Raw genomic sequence first — 13,910 nt, 5'->3', positions numbered from 1 at the left:
GGTAGGGAGCAGATAAATGACTTTAATCCAAGAGTTCTTCACCAGAGCATTGGAATCTTGGGTCTCAGGGAAGCAGCCTAGAAGCCATGACATGAAGTACAGAACCAACAATACTTTGTTCAAAGACAAATCATTTTAAGAATCACACTGTGGGGCCTGGTGCGGTGGCCTAGTGGTTAAAGTCCTCGCCTTGAATATGCTGGAATCCCATATGAGTGCCGGTTCTAATCCTGGCAGTTCCACTTCCCATCCAGCTCCCTGCTTGTGGCCTGGGAAAGCAATTGAGGACGGCCCAAAGCCTTGAGTCCCTGCATCCGCATGGGAGACCTGGAGGAAGTTCCTGGCTCCTGGCTTCGGATCGGCGCAGCACCGGCCGTTGCGGTCACTTGGGGCGTGAATCATCGGACAGAAGATCTTCCTCTCTGTCTCCTCCTCTCTATCTGCCTTTCCAATGAAAAATAAATAAATCTTAAAAAAAATCACACTGTGGATGGCAAAAGATTTAGACCAGTCATGATTTGCAACTTAGCAGTTTAGAGCATGTTCAGGAAGCCAGGGATTATACTCAGAGCCGTTACATTTTCCCCAGAAGCTTCCTAATTCCTTCTCCACTAAGTGACTGTTGAAGAGCCCTGCAGCATTGCCTGTTCTGTACTTAAAGCTTGTTGCATTGATGCTAACTAGCCAGTGTTTGATGGCCAGGAGAGAGTAGTGTGACCTGGAGTCAGTCCGTGACTGTCCCAGAGCACACGGGTGTGTGGTCTTGGGTCACGTCCACCTGTGACCCTCGCCTGAGATTGGTCTTGCCCCCTGGGGCCAGCAGCCCCTGTAGTCAAGGCTCCAAGCAGTCTGCTGCTCTGGTTTGGTTTTTGAAGCAAGCTGCTGCAGCGTCTCCCCCTTGCTGTTTGGTAACAGTTGCCATACCCAAATGTGTTGTGTAGCGCAGGTGTCATCTGCTTTAGTCAGAGAGAAGTAACCGTGGATACTGGGGTGGGGTGGACCAGCCAGGACCGCAGCAACCTTGGCTAAAATGTCACTCCCCCAAAGAGGGGCAGTGTCTCAAGAGTGGAAGGAAGAGTCGTGGAGGAGGAGGTTGCCCCAGGAGCAGGCCAGGGGCTGGTTGAGATACCACTGGAGGAGTTGACCTGACTTATCTCGAACAACCACTTTCTGTGAGAACTTGAGTCCAGGGGACAAGTTCGGCACCGGTGGGGAGTGGATACGTGGCCCACTGTCAGGGCAATGAGGGCCCCCAGGTGTTCACCTCGGGGTGGGAGCCGGGAGGGGAGGCCCGAGCGCCTGGTCCCTCGGATCTTGCGGTGGCCGCCCCTCGTGGATGGCGCCGGGGTCAGAAGAGTGTTGCTCTTGGCCTTGGGACACTCCCGCTGCACGTCCTGTTTCCCCACGGTTAGAGCAAGCCCATGGGCTGCGGGTCTCAGAAGAGCTGCCTGGGCCCACGGACCTGGAGGAGACTTGAGGTCTTGAGGGTCAGCAGTCCCCCTCCTAGTTGGGGCTGACTGATCAGAAGCTTGCTGTTGAGGGTGCCCCCCATCCCCGTCCACCTAGTCTGAGTCTGAACTGGTGAGCTTCACTGTGGGCTCCCTGAGCCACAGGGTGGCGCAGCAACCCCTGGGTGCGGCCTTCAGCTGCTTGCTATCTGTTTTGGCTCGTGGTCGGGATCTTTCAGGGGGTCTGCCCTGATGGATGTGCAAGTAGCGGGTGTCTGTGTGTGCCCAGTGTCGGAGGCAGGCTGTGGACAGTCACAGCTGTCTTCAAACAAGGACCTACAGCCTGGCAGGGGAACAGGGCTGCCCTTCTTTTGCCCGTGTGCGCCTGCTCCCCACTGGTGCCTTCTGCCCTGGTACCCCATCTGTCCTGAGCTCTCCCGCCCAGCAGCACCTCAGTGGGAGGTCGGGAGGGGCCAGGCCGGGGAGTGGGTTCACGTTAGCAGGTGAGTGGCTGAAGGCTCCTGGGAACCCAATGGGGAGTCCAGTGAGTGCCGTTACTAGAGCACTAATGGGAATCTGAGTTGCTGTGCTAAGTTTAAGCAGGGAAAACCTTCTAGAAGCCCACGTGCATTAGGGAACGGACCCCCTGCCAGCCAGTCCATGTGTCTGCTCTGGTCAGCCTCTTGCAAGTGCTCCCTGCGTCCCCCAACTTCTCTACCTCGTTTCCTGAAAGCTGTACACCTGGGCTTCCAAGTCGGAGAACAGGGTGGGTGCCCAGGGCAGGCTGAGTGCGTGGCCATTTCTGTTTTAAAACGTTATTTACTCATTGAAACACAAACTTAGAATAGAGAAATCTTTGACCACTGGTCCACTGCCCAAATGGCCACAACAGCCAGAGCTAGTCCAGCCGGAATCCAGGAGCTTCGTCTGGGTCTCCCGTACAGGTACAGGGGCTCAAACACTTGGGTCATGTCCACTGCTCTCAGGCACATTAGCAGGGAGTTGGGTGGGAAGTGGTGCAGCCAGGACTCGACCTGGTGCCCATATGGGATACCAGCTTCGCAGGTGGTGGCCCGGCCTGGTATCGCCAGCCCGGGTCCCCACCGAGGGTACCTGCAGCCGCTGCCTCCCTGATCTGCAGCTTCAGCCACATTGTCTCGTCACTGTTCCTGCAGTGTCTGGCTTCAAACCATCAATAGTTTGGAGTAACTGATAGATATCTCACAGAATTTCTAAAAATTGAATAATTGGGGTAGGCATTTGGCCTGTTAAGAGGCCAGTTAACATGTCCATGTCCCACACAGTGGTAGAGTAAGTTGAACCTCTGCCGGTGGCACCGGGATCCCATATTGGCACTGGTTCTAATCCCGGCAGCTCCACTTCCCATCCAGCTCCCTGCTTGTGGCCTGGAAAAGCAGTCGAGGACGGCCCAAAGTCTTGGGACCCTGCACCTGTGTGGGAGACCTAGAAGAAGCTCCTGGCTCCTGGCTTTGGATCGGCTCAGTTCTGACTGCTTCAGCCATTTGAGGAGTGAGCCAGCAGATGGAAGACTTTTTTGTTTTTCCTACTCTGTCAAAGTCTGATTTTCAAATAAAAAATATATTTTTTAAAGATGTTTTTATTGGAAAGTCGGTATTAGGAGGAGAGACAGAGAGGAAGATCTTCCGTCCACTGGTTCACTCCCTAAGGACCGGTGCTGGATCATTCTGAAGCCAGGAGCCAGGAGCCCCTCTGGGTCTCCCACACGGGTGCAGGGTCCCAAGGCCTTGGGCCATCCTCGACTGCTTTCCCAGGTCACAAGCAGGGAGCTGGATGGGAAGTGGAGCCGCCGGGATTAGAACCGGTGCCCATATGGGATCCTGGCACATACAAGGCGAGGACTTTAACCGCTAGGCTACCATGCTGGGCCCTTAAAGTATTTTTAAAAATGCAGTTGCCCATGTGCCAGATCGGGTTACTGGAGTTCAGGTTCCAGGCCTGGCTTCAGCTTCCTGCTCACGCAGACCCTCCTGGCAGGCAGCAGGTGAGTCAGGCACCTGGGTTCCTGCCACCATGGGGGAGACTGGGATGGAGTCCCTGGCTCCTGCCTCTAGTCCCAGCCATTCCTAGCTGGGGAGGGCGCTGGGGAGATGAGCACACAGGAGCTTTTCCTCTGATGAGATCAGTAAGCCTCACGTCATTGGCACCCGCTCACGGCTGTGACTGCTGGGATCTTCAGGGGACACAGGGTAAGAGAGGGGGCACTGAGAGGTAGCCCCGCCCCGGCCAGGGGATCCGGCTGGGTGCTGGGACGTTTCTGTAGATGGGGAGTGTCAGCACTGGCTTGCCAAGGGCTGGCAGCTCCCGGCCCAGCAGCAGCAAGGACAGCTGGGGGCAGGCCTTCAAAAAATAAGTATTTGGGCCCGGCGCGATGGCTCAATTGGCTAATCCTACTTTTGCAAGCACTGGGATCCCATATGGGTGCCAGTTCATGTCCAGGCTGGTTCACTTCTCATCTAGCTCTTGGTGGCTTGGGAAAGCAGCAGAGGATAGTCCAAAGCCTTGGGACTGTGCACCCATGTGGGAGACCTGGAAGAAGCTCCTGGCTCCAGATTAGCTCAGCTCTGGCCACTGTGACCATTTAGGGAGTCAACCAGTGGATGGAAAATCTGTCTTTTTCTGTAAATCTGCGTTTCCAATACAAACAAGTAATTCTTAAAAAAAAATCAACATTTTCCACCTGCTGGTTCACTTTACAGATGTAAGATCAGGGCTGGGCAAGGAGCCTGGCACTCTGCCTGGGCCTGCCACACAGCTGTGGGGGCCCAGGGCCTCGGGCCATCCTCTGCCTTTCCGGGTGTGTGCAGGAAGCAGGATGGTGAGCCACGTTGGCCAGGTGCTGACTGGCACCCACACGGATGCTGCTGTTGAGGGCTGCCGCAGCCAGCACCGCCCCTCCCCCATTTTCTGTCAGTCACAGTAAAATATGCTCTTTTTCCTTGCTGACTTAAGCAACTGCAGGAATTCTGGAGTAGAACGATGTATCACTGGCCAGAAACACTCCTGGATGATTAGTTAACCACTGGAGTTAAGAAGGGCCAGGCTGGGGTCAGCCCTGGATATGCCCTGTGGGGGCCGTGGGTCATAGCACACGTGGGAGGCAACGTCCTGTGTGGATGCCCACAGAAGGCCCCGAGCAGAACCGCAGGTGAGGCCCCGGGTTGGTCAGCTCGCTCCCGCAGGGGTGCCGAATGCCCACTGCCGCTGGGAACCTGTTCAAGCGGGCAGGTCAGGGACCCCCCCACGGAGGTGGGAGCTGCTGCCATCTGCGATGGGACTCACACAGGTGTCAGCCCGTGCCCCCTGCTGGACCCGAGCCATGCAGAGGCCACAACTAGCGCTTTCTGCTTTATTGCCTTGCTCAGAGGGAGTGTCTCCATGGACAGGGCCTGGACACATGTGACAGAAGGTGCAGTGCACAGCGTGGGGGACGGTGGGGACGGCCGGCGAGCTGGCCTCAGTTGTCCAGGCGGTCGAAGTTCTGTGTCTGAAACTCCTGGAAGTCCTCAGGGATGGTGTCTGTGGGGACACAAGGCAGGGGTGGTCAGGGGACGCCTAGGACTGCCCCCTGCAGGCTGGACCCCCCAAAGGCAGACCCCTTGCTCTGAGTGTGCAGACTGAAGGCCCCTCCCCCAGGCACAGGGTCCCCAGGGTCATTACCGTTGCAGCGATATTTGAGGTTAGACCAGATGATGTTCTCCTGAGAGAAGCAGAACACACCCAGACGGCCTCCACGCATGGTGGTGTCGATGGTGACCCCGGAGTCGGCCACCAGCTCAGAGCCCTCGTAGAACCGCACCCTGCACACAGCATAAGGCATGAGAGCCGGCGCCCCCCGCTGCTCCGTGTGGGAGCAACCCTGACAGACACAGGCAAGCCTATTCCAAAAAGGTCATGGAACATGGTCCTAAAAGACCAAGTTGATTCTGGTGTAAAAGAAGGTAATTTTAAAAAATCTTATATTGAGGCAAGGAGTTGTGCTGCTGGAGGCTCTAGCATCCCACAGGAGAGTGCCTGGGGTGCAGGCCCACCTCCACTTCTGATCCAGCTCCCTGCTGATGCACCTGACATAGAGGATGGCTCAAGGCCTTGGGCCTCTGCTCCCACGTGGGAGACCCGTATGAAGCATGTGGCTTCAGTCCAGCCCAGCCATGACATCTGGAGACTGAACCAGTGGATACAATCTCCTTCCATCTCTCTGGAGGTCTTTGATCCTTAGGTTGACTCCCCAGATGCCCAGGAGAGCTGGGGCCGAGTCTTCCACAGTGGGCAGGATTGGGGCTCCTGAGCTGCCCTCCTATCCCAGGGTGCACAGGGCTCCATCTGGGGCACTCCCCCATGGGATGCTGTCCCCCAACATGTGCCCGTGGTGGAAAGAAAATGTTTTTTACAACCTTCAGAAGTTGATGGAAAAGAACCCCAGGCAAGGAGTTGAGAATGTTTTTGCACCAGAATCTCCATTTTCCATGAACTTGGCAAAGCCCCTATATAGGCACAGGCCATGTTAGAGAGGACATGTTCTGAGAACTGCATGGTGTGGGGACCTCACAGTGACCCCACGGGCTGTGGCCGTCACCACCTCTAGGTCTACATGGCTCACACCTGTACTGCTGGCGAGTGGGATCCTGTGCCCACACTGGCAGGCTGCCCTGATGGCTGCTGTGCTGGAGGCAGCACTCCCTAGCAGAGGTCGTCCCAGGGACCTGGGCAGCAGCGTGCCCAGGATGAGAGGAGCTGGGGCCCTGCCTGCCCCCCGCCCCGGGATGGTCACTGATACTGGGCACTGATGTCAGCACACTGGGGTTTTCCAGGGGAAACTGCATAGCTGCTGAGTGCTTGGCTTCGTCTGACAAGAGGCGTTCGCCTCACTGGAAACTCCTGTTACCCCGTGGTGCCATGTTAGTCACTGACACTTGGGGGTGTATGGTGAGCCCCTGGGGCTGCCAGCAGGTGGCGGGCATCGACAGCAGTGAGCCCCGTGCTCGGGCCGTGTCTGACCGGTCTCTGTATCTGGTTGGGAGTTAAGTTCTTCCTGATGATGTGCTGGGGCTCAGATGGGCTTTCTCAGCTATGAATGTAGGTGCTGCTCTCAACAGTTTCTTTTGGATACAGAAAAGGGCACATTGCAAACTGCTTGTTCTAGAAAGGCTGCTGAGCAAGGCTAGTGTGGCCGACATCACAGAACAGGCTCTGACCCGGCTAAGCCCCCCACGCCAGCCTGGCAGAGCGGCTCTGACCCGGGAAAGGCCCCTGCGTACCGGATGTAGCCCACCTGGGGCCGGTGCTGCAGGAACCAGCGGTAGGACACCTTGTCCTTCCAGCCCACGTTCCTCGAGTCCTTCCACAGCAGCCGCACCTGGTCGCTCGTGTCCCCCGTGTGCCACAGCGAGTTCCGCAGGTGCTCCCCAGGCCCTGTCTGCGACTTGACAGCCTGGGCGAGAGCATGAGCAGGGCTGAGAACGGAACCCCACCTGCTCAGTGCACTGTGCACCCCGAGGTGTTGTCCCTCCCCTATTTCTCCTGCTGGAATTCAGCTGTGTCCTGCAGGTGTGTCACCAAGGCTGTCACCCTGTGCTTGCTCCTAAGGCAGGACACGGCCAGGCCCCAGGACTATGGCCCACCGCCCAGGGCCGGCTCGTGCTCAGCTTCCCCGCCACCCATTGGAAGCGATGGAGATCAGGGTGTGGCTGGCACCCAGGTGTCTGCCAGGGCACCTGTGGTCACCCCAGCGTGGATATGAGCAGGGATTTGTCACCTTCTGGGTCAGGTAAGCATCCCAGAGAGTGGTACCTTGAGCTGGATGCCGGGCTCGGCCACGGCCCGGAATGGAGTGGCCTGCCAGTAGGTCTGTTCTGTCTGCTTCCACATGACCACATAGAAGCTCGAGCTGTCCTGGTAGCCAAAGATGAAGCCAGCGTAGTCGTCATCCGTCTGTGTGTTGACGTGGAAGGTTCCTTCGAAGTCCACCCCGTTGAAGGCCGTGTACCCTGGCGGTACAGGCCAAGGTCAGGGAAACTCAACAGTGGGCAGCTCCCCACCCCAACAGCCTCGGGGAACCCCATGCCTACCCACTGCCAGCCCGGGGTCGCTGTTCATGGTCTGCACAATCTCCATGCCCTGCAGAGGGGGGGACCGGGACAGGATGGTGGTCAGCACAGGCAGGGACCCACCCTGCCCAGCTGCGCTGTGTGGTCAGGCGTGCATCTGGACGGAGGCCACAGAAGCTCACAGCCCAGGGGCAGCATTGGCCCCAGCACGAGTCCTTGGGGCTGTGCCCACAGGAACCCGCCGCTCCAGGCCCTCTTGCCCTGACTCCCAGCTAGGCTGCCCGGCCACCGACTGCAGTCCTCATCTGTGAGGTGGGCACAGTAAGGTCACCAAGCTGCTTTGAGGGATGGGGTGATGTGAGTGGGGCTGGGATGGGCCCCACCCATCCCACAGGGTCCCTGCTGCCATCCAGGGCCCACGCACCTGGTTCAGGACCACCCAGTTGGGGTCGATCTGGGCATCCCCCTCTGGGTCCAGGACCACGGTCTGGTAGGCCCTGAAATCGGTCAGGGTGACCTCTGCGTTCTCGGGGCACACGTCAATGCGGTCGATGACCTGGTCCTGGTCAAAGTCAGACTCACAGATGTCCCCCACGCCGTCGCCTGTGGGAGGGGACAGGAGGGACAGGAGCTGGCAGGGGCCGGGCCCAGGCTCAGACAACACCAGACTTGCTTGCTTTTTGGAGAAGGGCTGGCGCTGTGGTATGTAAGGCCAGCATCCCCTCAGGGTGCCGCCTGAGTTGTTGACCGCAGACCCATGCCATTCAGTGTCTGTTGCCTCTGCACTCGCACTTTTAAGAAAAAAGTTAATTTTTGGAGCAGCAGCCATGGTGTAGAGCAGGCTAAGCCTTTGCCTGCAGTGCTGGCATCCCATATAGGCACCAGTTCAAGCCCTGGCTGCCCCGTTTCTGATTCAACTCCCTGCTTATGATCTGGGATGGCTCAAGTACTTGGGAGACAAGGAAGAAAGCTCCAGGCGTATCACTCAGCTCCCGCCGTTGCAGCCATTCGGAGAGTAGATCAGATGGAAGGCCTCTTTCTCTCTCTGCAACTGCCTTTCTATTTTTTTAAAAAGGCCAGTGCAGTGGGCTTAGCAAGCTAATCATCTAGTAGTAGCATCCTATGTGAGTGCCAGTTTGAGTCCAAACTGTTCCACGTCTGTTCCAGCTCCCTGTTTTTGGCCTGGGAAGGCAGCGGAAGACAGCCCAAGGCCTGTCCCTGCATGGAAAATCTAGAAGGAGCTCTTGGCTTCGAATTGACTCAGCTCTGTTTATGGCTGTGGCCATTTAGGGAGTGAACCAGCAGGTGGAAGATCCTTCTCTCTGTAACTCTGCCTTTCCAATAAGTAAATCTTAAATTGGACAGGGAGAAGAGAGCTCCCATCTGCTGCTTCACTCCCCAATGTCCCACCACCGGCAGACGCCTGGGGCCCGGAACTCAGTCCTGGTTTCCCAGGTGGGGAGACGGGGACCTGAGTCCTTGAGCCCCTTTCCCAGCAGAGCTGGGACTGGATGCCGGGGATCTGCAGGCCACAGGTGTCCAAACTAGCTGCAAGTCCCTGGTGCCCCAACTGTGGGGCCGCATCTGCCCTCCCCAAGGGTCAGCAGACACATGGTCAGACCTGTGGCAGCACCATGCACTGCCCTGCCTGGCCCTGGGGCATCTTGGCAGGTGAGCCCTGCCTGCACCATCACCACTGTGCCTGCTCAACACTCCCAGGGCACAGGGCTGGCTCGTGCCACTGTCCCCACTCACTGTTGCTGTCCTCCTGCCCGGGGTTGGGGACCAGCCGGCAGTTGTCAGGCCCTGGGGGCACGGAGTCCGGGATGCCGTCATTGTCATCATCATCATCGCACTCGTCACCAATGCCATCCTTGTCTGTGTCCAGCTGGGCACTGTTGATGACCGTGGGGCAGTTATCTGTGCTGTCCTGGTGCCCGTCGCCGTCACTGTGGAGAACAGGGGGTGGGGCGGGCCTGAGTGGGCGCCTGGCAGCCAGGAGGTCACTCTGGGAGGCCTGCCCCCTTACCAGAACTCAGGTGCACGCGCCCACTCTGCTCAGATCTGGGGACATTGCATATTTACAGGGCTGAGGGCAGCAGGTTATGCTAGAGAGAAACATGGAGGCATTCCCGAGTGGGAGGGCTCTGCCAAGGAAGGAGCTGTCTGCTGGGCCTTAGTTGGACTTCGCCACAGTCCTCTAGGGTAGAGGCAGCTGCTGCGCATGTCAGAGATGGGCGCTCACTCGTACCTTCTCATTTGCAGGACCCCCGGGGAGGCACGGGGCTGCCCTGCCCCTCCCACGAGAGCCTTCTTGCTGGAACGCCCAGTGCCCAGGCTGACCCTGCTACCCCCTGCCCTGCCCATCCTTCTCAGGGTGACCCTTTGGTATTCCCCCAGCAGCTCAGCCCACCCAGACTGATCCCAAAGTGGAAGCTGGAGGCTGGAGAGGAGACACACTGTGGTTGACTGCCGTCTGTCCATACCTGTCCTGGTTGGTGTCGCAGGAGTCGCCCACCAGGTCATTGTCCACATCGGACTGCAGAGAACAGCAAATGGTGAGCTGCCACTAGGCCTTCACAGACAGAACATTGCAGAGAGCACAGCCCCGGCCCCTGGGAACCAGGCCTCGGGCACTGTCCGCCTGGAACCCGAAGGGCACAGCACTGCCCCAGGACAGTGTTGTGTCGGTGGCAGTATGGTGCCGAATTCTCCTAGTGCCAGTTGCAATGAAAAGCCGTGAGCATGGTCAGCCCACAGGGCAGTAGGGCTGACCGGCTGTGGTGCCAAGGATGTGACTCTGCAACAGGCCAGAGGGGCGCAGCTGTGGCGGGGGATGGAGGCCGGCTGGTTTGGCTCTCTTCCCACAGCGAGTAACAGCGACGTCGCCTCTCCTCCCAGGGTGTTAGAAGGGAAATGTCACCCTTGATCAGAGTCACCCCCAATCATCAGACACATCACTTGCACTCATCTAGACAGGTCACCCCCACCTCTCCGGGATGCGAGGGTCCCACAGGCTGGCTGTCGTACTCCACTCTCCGCTCACAGAAGCCCAGCCTTGGCCTCAGCAGGTGCATGTGGCTGAAGCTTCAGGCACTCCCCAGCCTGTGCCATGGCACCGGGGACCTTGGGGCCCCTGTGGTGCCAGTCAAGTCACCCTCAGAACACTGGCCCTGGGTGCCTTGGTGCAGGGCGGCCCCTCGGCCCCACTGACCTGGTTAGGGTTGCTGACATCAGGGCAGCTGTCACAGGCGTCCCCCACGCCATCACTGTCCTTGTCTCGTTGGTCACGATTCGGCACTTTGGGGCAGTTGTCCAAAATGTTTCTTATTCCTGCAAGAAAGCACCGGGGCGGTGTTGTGGGTGGGGTTGGAGCACACTGGCTTTGGGTGCTGGGAGGTCAGACTGGCCAGGAGCCACAGCTGACCGGGCCATGGCCTCATGGCCACTACCCCCTCGCTGGAGGTCAGTGGGGTGGCTCCAAGGATGGATTCTGGGGTCTGTTAGCAGGGAGTGGCCCATGGCAGCCTTCACCTGCGTCTGTTGAAGTGCAGTCTGTCTGACCATCCCTGGCCAGCAGGGAAGTGAGAGGAGAGGCCAGGACAGAGAAGCGGCTGACCCCGGAGAAAAGGCCTGAGGGGGTCTGGGCCACAGCAGCGCCCCAAGGGCTGGGGAAATGGCTGTTGCTGGGGCCACACCACCCCGGCCCTCTCTCCAAAACCACATTCAGCAGTGTCCCATTGACAATTGAGTCAGGGCCCGGCGGCATGGCCTAGCGGTTAAAGTCCTCGCCTTGAACGCCTCGGGATCCCATATGGGCGCCAGTTCTAATCCCGGCAGCTCCACTTCCCATCCAGCTCCCTGCTTGTGGCCTGGGAAAGCAGTTGAGGACAGCCCAAAGCCTTGGGACCCTGCACCCGCGTGGGAGACATGGAAGAGGTTCCTGGCTCCTGGCTTTGGATCGGGGAGCACCGGCCGTTGTGGCTCACTTGGGGAGTGAATCATCAGACAGAAGATCTTCCTCTCTGTCTCTCCTCCTCTCTGTATATCTAACTTTGTAATAAAAATAAATAAATCTTTAAAAACAAAAAAAGACAATTGAGTTAGAGGCGGGAGACGCCAGGGTCACCTCCCAGAAATTGGGAGCACCAGCTAGGGCTTGGCCAACAGCCAGGCTTTCAGGAGGCAAGGCTCCTCAGGGTTGCGACTTGGGACCTTGTCCAGAGCCGTCCCCACCACCTCCACACCCAGGCCTCGTGGAGAGCAGGGGCAGGGGTGCGGGCATCAGGGAGGCTGGTGCCCTACGGAGAAGCAGCTCGTGGATATGACAAACTTCTAGAAACTCCCAGGGGTCGCTCAGTAGCGAAGAGGACCGTGACCCTTCCCCAGGACAGGCCAACCTGAGTTCTGCCCTGTCCCCCACCCCAGGTACAGGCTGCTGTGAGCCAGGAGTTCTGTGTGTCTTGACAGGGAACAGGGGCTCGGGGACGCGAGTCAGCCCACCGTCCCCATCCATGTCGTCATCGCACGCGTCCCCTCTCCCGTCCCCGTCAGTGTCCTTTTGGTCGTTGTTTAAGATGGTGTGGCAGTTGTCACAGGCATCCCCAAAGATGTCCTTGTCGCTGTTCCTCTGGTCTATGTTGTGTGTCAGGACACAGTTATCCTGTGGGGCAGGTAAAGGGGCTCGCTCAGCCCGCTGCACATGCCTCCCAGGCCCTCATGCCGTCACGGCTCCTAGGGACCCACATCCGCTGGTTTTGCGAAAGTTCGTGGTGTGATGGGCCACAGGGCTGTCAGAGGCAGGCATGGGGGGACATTCCAGATGCCTCTAGGGGATTCTAGACAGCCGCTTCCCGGGCCAGCCCTGCCCAGCCACACCTGCTCGTTCAGGATGCCGTCACCATCAGCGTCCTCATCACACGCGTCACCCAGGCCGTCTCCATCCGCGTCTTCCTGGCCCGAGTTGGGCACGTACTTGCAGTTGTCCTGGGGAAAGCCCAACGCGGCCCGCTCTGCATGGGCGTGCAGAACCCCTGTGTGTGTGTGTGTGTGTATGTGTGTGTGTGTGTGTGTGCCCACGTGCCCACACACAAGGGGTCTTCAAAAAGGCCATGGCACTATGTGCACTTAATTTCTTCTCTCCATGACTTTGCAAAAAGAAAAAAAGACATCTACTTATTTATTTTTTGAAAGGCACAGGCGGGCCCAGCGGCGTGGCCTAGCAGCTAAAGTCCTCGCCTTGAACGCCTCGGGATCCCATATGGGCGCCAGTTCTAATCCCGGCAGCTCCACTTCCCATCCAGCTCCCTGCTTGTGGCCTGGGAAAGCAGTCGAGGACGGCCCAAAGCATTGGGACCCTGCACCCGCGTGGGAGACCTGGAAGAGGTTCCTGGTTCCTGGCTTCAGATCACTGCAGCACCGGCCGTTGTGGCTCACTTGGGGAGTGAATCATCAGACGGAAGATCTTTTCTCTCTGACTCTCCTCCTCTCTGTATATCTGGCTTTGTAATGAAAATAAATAAATCTTAAAAAAAAAAAAAAAGAAAGAAAAAGGCAGAGGCAATGAGAGAGAAACCTTGCATCTGCTGGTTCATTCCTCAAATGACAGCAATGGCGTGGGCTGGGCCAGTCCGGAGCCAGGAGCCTCATCCAGGTCTCCCACATGGATCGAGGGACCCGGATTTACTTTAGTCAGCTTCTGACCAGGCCTTTCGCAGGGAGCTACATCAGAGGGCAGCAGTGGCATTTGAACCAGTGTCTGCAACGGATGAGCCACTGCACGTGGCAGCTCAGCTTTTTCAAGCTCATTCGCGTGTTTCTGCACATGTATGTGCACACATGTGCCTCCCCCTCACCTTCCTGCAGTTCCTGGCAGAGCACGGCAGCTCCTCGTCGGGGTAGCTGTCGATGTCCACGTCCTTCCCGCACACATAACCGTCACCAGCCCAGCCGACTCCGCACTGCAGAGGGAACGTGGCTCAGGGAGAAGCTGCAAGCCAGGACTCCCAGGCAGGCAGCCCCTGTCCACAGGCAGTCAGGAGACACTGCACAGCCACCGGACGGCACCGAGCAGCCTCGTGGGTCACCCCCACGCAAGGTCAGAGGAGGGCAGGAATGAAACCACTTCCTGCCCTCCCACGGCTCGGGCCTGCAGGCGACACCCGACTGTCAGGAAGTCTCCTCTCCTGCCTTCCACATGGTGCAGGGGCAGCACACACGTGTCTCACACATGCATGTGTTCTGCACCTTTAATTTTAAAGAAATTTTCTTTGAAAGGAAGAGAGCAGCCAGCTAATGCGACTGCCACCCCACAGGCCTTAGCCACCTGCACTTCCCTGAGGGCAGGGGGACACTGAGCCAAGAGGGAGAGCGTCAC

General features: G+C 58.2%; 1 protein-coding gene across 1 annotated transcript in view; it reads right to left on the bottom strand.

The window, feature by feature from the left end:
* Positions 1-4,822: 4,822 nt before the first annotated feature.
* Positions 4,823-13,910, bottom strand: part of THBS4 (thrombospondin 4) — a 30,357-nt gene continuing 21,269 nt past the window's right edge. Inside the window, exons 11-22 of the mRNA XM_058656283.1 lie at positions 13,390-13,494; positions 12,413-12,520; positions 12,038-12,197; positions 10,749-10,867; positions 10,021-10,073; positions 9,290-9,483; positions 7,959-8,137; positions 7,556-7,604; positions 7,278-7,474; positions 6,746-6,918; positions 5,148-5,287; positions 4,823-5,006 (exon numbers count right to left, since the gene is read on the bottom strand). Coding sequence (XP_058512266.1) covers positions 4,945-5,006; positions 5,148-5,287; positions 6,746-6,918; positions 7,278-7,474; positions 7,556-7,604; positions 7,959-8,137; positions 9,290-9,483; positions 10,021-10,073; positions 10,749-10,867; positions 12,038-12,197; positions 12,413-12,520; positions 13,390-13,494 — 1,539 coding nt within the window. The 3' untranslated portion in view covers positions 4,823-4,944. The remainder of the gene's footprint in view (positions 5,007-5,147; positions 5,288-6,745; positions 6,919-7,277; positions 7,475-7,555; positions 7,605-7,958; positions 8,138-9,289; positions 9,484-10,020; positions 10,074-10,748; positions 10,868-12,037; positions 12,198-12,412; positions 12,521-13,389; positions 13,495-13,910) is intronic.

Source organism: Ochotona princeps, chromosome 28, assembly GCF_030435755.1.
Source record: "Ochotona princeps isolate mOchPri1 chromosome 28, mOchPri1.hap1, whole genome shotgun sequence".
Classification (NCBI taxonomy): domain Eukaryota; kingdom Metazoa; phylum Chordata; class Mammalia; order Lagomorpha; family Ochotonidae; genus Ochotona; species Ochotona princeps.
Note: the sequence above shows the minus strand (reverse complement) of the source record. Positions and strands in the feature narration are given on the sequence as shown.